Source organism: Urtica dioica, chromosome 11, assembly GCF_054948205.1.
Source record: "Urtica dioica subsp. dioica isolate 48M chromosome 11, U.dioica_male_clone48M_v1_H2, whole genome shotgun sequence".
Lineage (NCBI taxonomy): Eukaryota > Viridiplantae > Streptophyta > Magnoliopsida > Rosales > Urticaceae > Urtica > Urtica dioica.
The window spans coordinates 11993034-12003036 of NC_142766.1; the positions used below are offsets into that span (position 1 = coordinate 11993034).

General features: G+C 39.2%; 1 protein-coding gene across 2 annotated transcripts; it reads left to right on the forward strand.

The window, feature by feature from the left end:
- Nucleotides 1–1212: 1212 nt before the first annotated feature.
- On the forward strand, nucleotides 1213–8606 carry LOC149381265 (DDT domain-containing protein PTM-like). Of its 2 annotated transcripts, none has more exons than XM_089630223.1 (10): nucleotides 1213–1395; nucleotides 1546–2485; nucleotides 2727–3425; nucleotides 3575–4709; nucleotides 5127–5412; nucleotides 5556–5680; nucleotides 5811–6268; nucleotides 6389–6417; nucleotides 6811–7341; nucleotides 7433–8606. In XM_089630223.1, the coding sequence occupies exons 2-10, from the start codon at nucleotides 1710–1712 to the stop codon at nucleotides 8344–8346; spliced, it is 4953 nt and encodes a 1650-aa protein (XP_089486349.1). In that variant the 5' UTR covers nucleotides 1213–1395; nucleotides 1546–1709; the 3' UTR covers nucleotides 8347–8606. The 2 variants fall into 2 exon arrangements, with proteins under 2 accessions (XP_089486349.1, XP_089486348.1); XM_089630222.1 differs by having other exon boundaries at nucleotides 1213–1370.
- Nucleotides 8607–10003: the final 1397 nt, after the last annotated feature.

Consider the following 10003-nt stretch of genomic DNA (forward strand, 5'->3'; position numbering starts at 1 on the left):
CCCTACTTTTTCCACTCTTGGACTTGTATTATATATTTTTTTTATTTCTTCGAGAAAAAAATTTGATTTAACAATCTCACAATTTGGTTATCGAATCAACCTCACAACACACAATTATCAAGCAATTACAAGTTTAATTAGCATATTTTTTTATGATGAAATTTTATTTTTTAATTTTAATGTTAATATGATTTTCTTATCGATATATGATATTGTATATCTTTCTACTAGATTTATGTTTGTCAAGAACTTACTTATTATTTTAAAAATAATTGTTAAATATTTTTAACTTATATGGATTACTTATATAAATTTTTTTAGTATTTTGATAATTTTTTTTTGTATAAAACAAACTCAATAATAAACACGATAAAAAAATGGACTCACTGTTTCAATAATTACAAATTTTACATTTTACATTACAGTATCTTACACTCAATAATTAACGTCTCTAACAAACCAACTAACTAAAAGAACCCGCTCTCACGTCTCTTCCCATCTCTCTTAAGTCCCAACTTAGATACTAAATCCACATAACTGGATAAAAAAGATGTCGACTCGCGATTACGTACAACTTCGAAAAAACTTCTTATAATATTTGCGGTTTCGAAAAACTTCCTATGATATAGTTCCAAAAATCTCTACGCTAGCAAGACATTATCTACATCAAACAATATAGATCGCCGTATCAATTATGCATGTGCACATTGAATTATATCTCTTTAAAATCTCTTTGATAAAAAAATGGTAGTAAAATTTTTATAGACATCACTTTTATCCGAAATGTAATTATTATAATAATGTTTTAAGCTGACTTGCGTGGTGTCGTCGTCTGTGTTTAAGAAAAACTAAAAATATTTATCTAAAAATAATTTGGACTTTCGTTTTTTTTGTTACATAGGAGACAAAAGCTTCACAAATATTCTGTTAAAAAAGAATGTCCATTGTATGAAATAATTTAATCGAAAGGAAATTCAATAGTTAATCATTCACAAACCATTATAATAGGAGATCCCATATTAAGGGCATGAGGTTGCCCCTAGCACATCGCATTGCCACTGCGTAATTTTCCCAAACTTTTCGGGGTAGTTTAGGCTTTTTATCGCAAACCCAAACGATTCGAAATCGGCAACTCGGACGAACCGATTCACCGAGTTGCAGGGCAAAAACAGTGTTGCGCTTGCAAACGCGTACCCAAATTTTAACACAGGAAATAGAAGAGTGTAGAGAGACTCCATTCTTTTCTCTCTCTACTTTCTCAAATAAACCATTTGGGCTTTCTCACCCTCATCTACCTCCGATATTATCATGCCCTAGAAGCCGCAGATTAATCTTCTAATAGCGATTCTCGTGGAACCCTAACCAATAAGGTACGGTTTCGTGAGATTTCTCGTGGTATTCCTCGCTTAGCTTATCCTCATACAAAGTGCAAACGAAATATAATTTCAATCTGTTATCAACACATGCGTGATAGAAGATGTGGCCTTTGTTGCTGATTATGTGAAATTGATTTGTTTCGTTTTTTTTTCTTCTTCTTCTTCATAGGACCGGCTTTTGAGCCCAAGGTTTCGAAATGCTTTGTTTGATGTTCTGACGGTGAAGTGTCCGATTGTTGTTCTGCTTATTGAAGAGTTTATGATCACCCGTTTTTTTTTATTGAATGATTCGGCGGTCTGATTAGGGTTAGGATCTGTTTTCTGATTCGGTAAATGGAAGGCTCGGTTCCCAAAAAGAGGGGTCGGCCAAGGAAACGAAGGAGAGAAGACGAGGATGGGAAGGTGGGCGTGGAGAGCAAAAAGCAGGCCGTTGTTGAGACGAAGCCGATCGTCTTGGTGGGTCGGTATATGCTGAAAGAATTTGATCACAGCGGGGCTTTTCTCGGGAAAGTCGTGTACTACTCGGATGGTTTGTACAGGGTGAACTATGAAGACGGAGACTTTGAGGATTTGGAGAGCCGCGAGATCCGTGGGAGTCTCGTGGACGTCGACGGTTTCAAGAAGGATATGATTGCTCGAAGGAAGAAGCTTGATGAGTTGGTGTTGAGGAATAGTAAGGAACCGAAGAAAGAGGCCGAAGTGGTTGAAGAACCAGCTGTGCCGGCTGAGTTAAGCGGCGGCCCGGTCGCCGAGGAAGATGACGAGGAATCCTTGAGCGACGGTTGTGAAAAATCGGGCGACTGGAATTCGAGTTCCGGAGGAGACAATGCGGTGGATTTTCCCCCGCCGGAATTGCCACCTTCTTCCGGGAATATAGGCGTGTCGGAGCGGTACGTTTCGCATCTCTTGTCAGTCTATGGTTTCTTGCGATCGTTCAGCATCCGTCTGTTCCTGTGCCCGTTCACTTTGGACGATTTTGTGGGATCCCTAAATTGCCGTGCTCCGAACACACTCTCGGATGCTATCCATGTGGCTGTTATGCGTGCCTTGAGGGGTTATCTCGAGACACTCTCCTCGGATGGGTTGGAGCTTGCTTCAAAATGCTTAAGGTGATTACTCTTATAACCCTTTTTTTCACTACTAACTAGATATAAGGGGCCACAACCTGAAATATGACAATCAGGATGATTCGTGATTGACTAATATTCAATGATACAGTGAACATGAAATGCGGGTATTTGGATGTGCAAATTATTTGAATTTAGAGTTATTCTCTTAAATAGATTTTTTCCTCTTCTTCTCTGCCGCCATTTTATTTCCAGTATTAATTTGTTGACAACTTTATTACAGGTCTATTGACTGGAACTTGCTTGATACATTGACTTGGCCTGTATACTTGGTCCAGTACTTGACGATCATGGGATACTCAAAGGGTCCAGAATGGAAGGGTTTCTACGACGAGGTTTTGGGAAGGGAGTATTATTCTCTATCGGTTGACAGAAAGCTACTTGCTCTGCAAGTCCTATGTGACGATGTTTTAGACTCGGCAGAGCTGAGAGCAGAAATCAATTTGCGCGAGGAGTCGGAAGTTGGAACGAATTACGACGAAGAGGCAATCAACCCCCCCGAGAATGGGCCAAGAAGGGTTCACCCCCGATATTCCAAGACTTTGGCGTGTAAGGAGAGGGAAACGGTCGGAGAATCCTATACGATAAACTCACCCAAGGACCCGAATGTTCTCAGTTCCAAGGGTGGCCGAGGTGATATCGATGCTGCGGACATGGATGTGGATAGAAATAGCGACGATTGTCGACTCTGTGGCATGGACGGAACCTTGCTTTGTTGTGATGGGTGCCCATCAGCATACCACACTAGGTGTATTGGCGTCATGAAATTGTCTATACCAGAAGGATCGTGGTATTGCCCAGAGTGTACGATCAATAAAATTGGGCCACCTATTACAACTGGAACATCCCTCAGAGGAGCAGACATATTTGGTGTTGATTTATATGGTCAAATCTTCTTGGGCACTTGCAACCACTTATTGGTGTATGTCATCTAAACTGTGATCTTTACCTTTTATTTGGCATTTTAAGCTGTTTAATATTCAGTTTTTTTTTTCATGCCGTTTGCAATTTCCTTACTTTTACTTGACCTGTTTTCCCCGATATAATGATCTTGGAACATGGTCATTGCAGGCTCAGAGCCGCTTTAGTCAATGAACAAACATGTGCCAGGTATTATAACGAGAAGGATATTCCGAAAGTCATGCATGTGCTTTGTTCATCTGCGCAGCATGGAGAGCTGTACTTGGGAATCTGCCAGGAGATTGTAAAATACTGGGATATGCCACAAAGTATTTTGTCTCTCTTAGAAAAGACTGTAACAGATATAAAGTCAGCAAGACTCAAAGAAGCTCTAGCACTCAAAGGTAATAATTTGGGCAATGAGGCTGCTACGGAAAATGAAAGTAATGCTGGTAATCCGACATCGCTTGAGAACTCCATTGATATGGTACAAGCTGATTCTCTAAACTTTCAGACTAGCTTGGGCGCCAATATACAAGAGTGCACAGTTGTAGATACGAAACAGTTTGATAGGAATGGGTCAACTGGAACAGTTATTCAACATGCTGATACGCTTGAAACACCTAGTCAAAGTTTGACTGTGCAACCAAGTGTAGTAGGGCTAGCAAACGGTTCCCATCATCCGCTGGCTTTATCTTCTAGAAAAGAAGTCAACTGTATTAGTCTAGGGAAAGGTCGAAATAGACCATCAGGGGATTGTGTTTACTTGGGTTCTCTCTATAAGCCTCAGGCTTATTTGAATCATTATATGCACGGGGACTTTGCTGCATCAGCTGCTGCTAAATTAACTCTACTGTCATCGGAAGAAGCTCGATCAACAGAGGCTCACGGCTCAGATAGTTCCAAAAAAGCCCAATCTGAAAACTATCTGCAAACGAAAGCTTTCTCACTAGTTGCCTCGCGCTTCTTTTGGCCAACTTCTGAGAGGAAACTTGTGGAGGTTCCGAGGGAGAGGTGTGGTTGGTGTCTTTCGTGCAAGTCCTCAGTCTCAAGCAAGCGAGGGTGCATGTTGAACCACTCTCTTTTGTGTGCCACAAAAGGCGCTATGAAGGCCCTTGCCAGCATTCGTCCCATCAAAAGTGGAGAAGGGGCTCTTGCAAGTATCGGAGCATACATTATATACATGGAGGAAAGTTTATGCGGTGTGATTATAGGTCCTTTCATGAATCCGAATTATAGGAAACAATGGCGGCAGCGGGTGGAACGAGCGATGACTTGCTTCGAGATCAAGTCTCTTCTGCTTGAAGTAGGTTTCAACTCATTACTTAGCATGCAAACTATTACATACATAGTAGCATCTTCTCTCCTTTTGATTATGCTTAGCTTGAGTTTTAGTTTTGTGGGTTGTGAGTCCTAGCTATCTACATGAGCTTTGATTTGAATGTCAGCCAACTTCGATTCCTAATTGTGGGGTTTGAATTTTATTTATTTTCTTATTGTTGCTGCAGTTCTTAAAGCTTGAAAGTATGTACTTATTTCATTATCGGTTGGCCAAAAAAAAAATACTATTGCTTTTACTTCTCATAGTGTTCTTAGAAACAAGTTGAAAAGTGTGTTGACTAAAACTTAACATGCTGTGCTCTTCTCTACAAATATGCTTAATATATCTGTCCAAGTACACGTGTTGTTGAATTTCGCTTGATGACCTGTCGCGTACCTGCAGCTTGAAGAGAATATAAGGACCATCGCTCTTTCCAGTGATTGGGTTAAGCTTGTTGATGATTGGCTGGCTGAATATTCTGCATCACAAAGCGCTGCATGTATTTCTGCACCACCTCAAAAGCGTGCTCCCGGTCGGCGCAGCAAGAAGCAATCTTCTGCACCTGAAATCACAGATGACGATTCCCAAGGGAAAGCCTTTGTCTGGTGGCAAGGAGGACAGAATTCCAAGCTAGTGTTCCAAAAAGCAATTTTGCCCAGCTCTATGGTGAGACGAGCAGCTCAACAAGGTAACTTGGCAGCCTTATCTCAATCTATTTTTTCCCCACATGGACTAACCAGAACCTTCTAACAAAAGAAGCTTGATATATAAAATTAGGCATAGGATGTGGATCAGACTATAATTTGATAATTTTTTTTTTATCTCATCTAGGGGGTTCGAAGAAGGTCTCTGGAATATGTTATAGTGATGGTATTGAGATTCCTAAGAGAAGCAAACGATTAGCATGGAGGGCTGCTGTTGAAATGACTAAAAATGCGTCTCAGCTTGCACTTCAGGTATATTGTCTCTTTAATAACGATTATCTTTGTGTTTTTTGTTAATATTTGCTGTTAATTGGCATCATCCTATAGAGTAAAGTATCTAGCCTATAGTTGGGTTAATGTCTTCAAATTGAATTTGAATCAGGTGCGAAATCTGGACTTACATGTTAGGTGGAGTGACCTTGTTCATCCAGATCAAAGCCTTGTCGACGTAAAAAGTGCAGAGACAGAGGCTTCTGTTTTTAGAAATGCAATGATTTGTGGTAAAAATGTCGTAGAAAACAAGGTTACTTACGGAGTAGCATTTGGGAGCCAAAAGCATCTTCCTTCCCGTGTCATGAAGAGTATTATTGAAACCGAGCAGAGTCCGGATGGACAAGTCAAGTTTTGGTTCCCTGAAAACAAGGTTCCACTGTACTTGATCAAATCGTATGAACGAAATGTAGCTCAAGCCGCGCAATCAAATTTGGAGCCTTTGAAACTCCCACAATTGCATAAGAAACGTATGAAAGCTCCCCAGAGAGACATATTTTTCTACCTAACTTGCAAGAGAGATAATATAGCGATACCTACTTGTATCTCCTGCAAATTGGATGTGCTAAGGTAATATCTAAGCTTCAACACCTTTTACTCTTTTTATTTATTTATTTCTTTTTATATATATTTACATATATATTATCTAGCTTAATGGTTTGTTGTTGTTGTTTTTTTTTTTTTTTTCAGGACCGGGGCAACTTGTGGTATTTGCAAAGGTATGCTTTTCACGGTATTTCAAATTTTGATTCCTGTTGGTTCTTCCTTCTCTTTTCGGGGGTGGGTAGGGGACCAGAGAAGGTTTGTTAAAAGCTTTGAACACTTTACTGTTGTGAAGTGCGAATTTCTACGATTTGTTTCATCCTAAAGAATTGAGCCAGGAAATGAGTAAGGTAGCCTAATTTTATAAAGTAAATAGAAAATTAGTTACCAAGCTTCATCTCTGCAGTAGCTTATAGTGAGCTACCTATGATTTGTGATAGCTGAAGAACATTATAAACTCAGACATCTTAATTGTGCTACATTGTTCTGTTTTCCTTGGGCTATCTTGGGTTAAAAAACTTTTGTTTATCCTCTCTCATATCAATTAACTCGTGTCACATATAATGCAGCATATTGTCATAAGGAGTGTGCAATTAGTTCAACAGTTACAAAGAACGAGGACGTTGAGTTTTTGACAATGTGCAAGCCGTGCTACAATAGAAAACTTGTATCTCAGGCGGCAACACGGAACGAGTCCCCAACTAGTCCTTTGAACGCGCAAGTGCCAGTGTATCAGAAATTGATGATATCCACAAAGAGTGCTAAGTCGAATCACAAATCTCAGCATGCGAAACAAGCTACTTCTGAATCTGCCTCGGCTGCAAAATCCCAGAAGAAGCTGTCTCGGACGAAACAGGCTGCTTCTAAATCTGCTTCAGCGGAAAAATCCCAGAAAAAGTCTTGGGGTATTGTGTGGAAGAAGAATGGTAACAGTGCAAGCGCTTCGGATCAAACTATCACAGATTCCACCGCAGATTTCAGGCTTAACAACGTTCTGTTGAAAGGTGGATTGGGGTTCCATAGGATGGCACCCAAATGTCACCTTTGCCATCAAGCATATCGGCAGGATCAGATGTATATTCACTGCGAAGGTTGCCAAAGTAAGATGTCTATACATTTGACCTCACACCTTGCTTGACATGAATTGAATATCTATTTACGCATCTGGTGTGTTTTCTGATACGTTTGCAGATTGGTATCATGCTGAGGCTCTCGATCTCGACGAGTCCAGGATTTTTGATGTGGCTGGCTTCAAGTGTTGCAAGTGTAGAAGAATAAAATCACCTAAATGTCCCTTTGGGTCTGATGAGAAGACGGGGATAAAGAGGATAATCTTTAGACCTCCGAGGCCTGAAAATTCCAGGTTGAACCCTGACCAAAATGGGATTACGATGTCAGCGAATAAAAGCAAGGAAACAAGTCTTACACCCTCAAAGCAAGAAAGTTTTGAAGTGGACTCTGATTCAGAGGCCGGTTTCAGCTCTAAACAAAGCGAACCATCGACTCCAATGTTCCCGGTCGAGGATGGGGATCCTCTTCTTTTCTCCATCTCGACTGCCGAGCTGTTAGTGGAGCCCGATTCAGAGCTCGATAGCGAATGGGAGAACGGTGGGCCGGGCCCACAGAAATTGCAGGTTAGAAGGCACGTGAGACGCGAAGGAGATGCAGATGGCTTTTTAGAGAATGGCGTTTCTGATTTTGATTACACGCAGAGCGCGATGGAAATCCCTCCGTATAACGAGCCTCTCACGGAATGGGACGCTTCTGTCCATGATGTTGGAACCGGAGATACGGTTGAGAATGATTGTTTGGATTTCGAGACTTTGGATTATGACCCGCACACCTTATTCACTTTCTCAGAGCTGCTGGGTGTTGATGGTTCCGTCGAAGATCAGCTTGAAGGTCCCAAAACAGTTATGCCGGCTGCTTCCGTGGCGGGGCTAGAACAATCTGCCAAGTGTCAGCTCTGTTCGGAGTCGGAACAAGAACCCGATCTTTCGTGTCAGAATTGCGGGGTTTGGATTCACCGTCATTGTTTGCCTCAAATCAAGCCTTTTCCCGAGGATTGCGACTGGAAATGCAACCAGTGTCGAGAGTGGTGTTAGCCGATTCCCCTGATCATCTTTTTCATTGATTTATTTGATTTCTCTTCTATGAGAAGTTCATTCTTTTTTATGTCAAATGTTCTCGGGAAGGGCTTGATCATAGGAGGAGACTCGGAACATAGGATATTGAGATGTCAGTTTTCCCTAGTCATGATTGTTTCTGGGCATCGAAATACTCTTTGAACCTTGAACAGATGAGCAGTTTTTTTTACATGTGCTTGTCTGTCTTAATATCCTGTAAATGCGACTCAAGACACTTCTTTTTCTTCTTTCAATTGTTGACAAATTTAGAAAGCTTAGGAGGACTGATATGTGTAGCCCAAAGCGTTTAACGGTAATATACACCATTTTTGTTACAAGAGGTACTTAGATGATCGACAGATGATCACTCTATAAATATATTATTTATCGAGTAAATATAATCATAATAACACCCAATTTTAGTAGAGCAACTATGAGATATAATAAAAAAATAAAAATGAAATTGATTTTATGCTCTTTATTCGCCTTTTATTTTAGTTTGATTTATTAGATCCATAATCTCCGAGTTGCCTATGATAAACGAATTTGGGTATTCTGAAACGATTGGGGCCTATGATGGACAAATAAACGGTAAATAATATACTTTATTCAGATCAAATAAAATATTAACGACAAATGCAGGAAGAATTTCCACATAATAAAGAAATTTTTAATCATATAATTATGAATAGTTCATCAAATTTCAACCTTAAACATATAGATCTATAAAACCTAGCAATCGCTACTAACAAAATGACCCCAAACTCAATTTGCAAAATTACATTTGAGTTTCAAGTTGAAAAATTCATTTATTATTGTTATTATGATTATTATTTATAAATCATTATTTGAGAAATTGATGCATAAATACTAGATCTATTAGAGTTTATACACTTGCATACTCACTCTTTTAAAATTTAGCCTTCACATTAACGACATTGTTGCTGACAATGGACTCGAATGTAATGTTTAGTATTTATGCCGGAAACAAAGAAGTAATATAAAGGGTAAATAGCGGTATTAATACTTAATGTTTTCGATTTGATAAATTGAATTATCACTTTTTTTTTTAACGAAAAAAATAACTAACATTACGTTTCAGGACTATCATTAGCGGCAATTCCATTAAAGAATAAAAAATTGGCTACGTAAGCCACCTAAACTATAAGAATTGTAAATTAACCAACCTTTAGTAAATACTTTGTAAATAGCGAATTTGCATACGTGACAGCCTATTGACTACCTTTTATACATGTTTGGCTGAGTTAAATAAGTCTTTTACTAATCCGTTAATAAGTTTATTTACAATAAATTAATCAAAGGTGGGCTATATCTCAATTCACTATAACCGTGTGGCTATATAACTTAATAACCCTAAAAACGTGAATGCTAAATTTTAAAAGAGTGAAGATAAATGTATAAACCCAAATCATTGAGTATTTATGCCCAATATTCCTTTAATAATAGAAAGACTGCCACGATGATCAGACTAGTACATAATACCTACGTTTATATTCTATGCATGTCGTTAACAGAAAGACTAAAAAAAAAATTGCGTAGTGATATAGACTGTTCATTTTGACTCGGACACCGATGACAGTGGTGATTGGGTCATCGACATTTTCAGACCATCCAT

Coding starts and splice junctions, on each gene's coding strand:
- LOC149381265 (XM_089630223.1), top strand. CDS start 1,710: ATGGAAGGCTCGGTTCCCAAAAAGAGGGGTCGGCCAAGGAAACGAAGG. Junction 2,486..2,726: donor CTTGCTTCAAAATGCTTAAG/GTGATTACTCTT, acceptor ACTTTATTACAG/GTCTATTGACTGGAACTTGC. Junction 5,413..5,555: donor GAGACGAGCAGCTCAACAAG/GTAACTTGGCAG, acceptor TATCTCATCTAG/GGGGTTCGAAGAAGGTCTCT.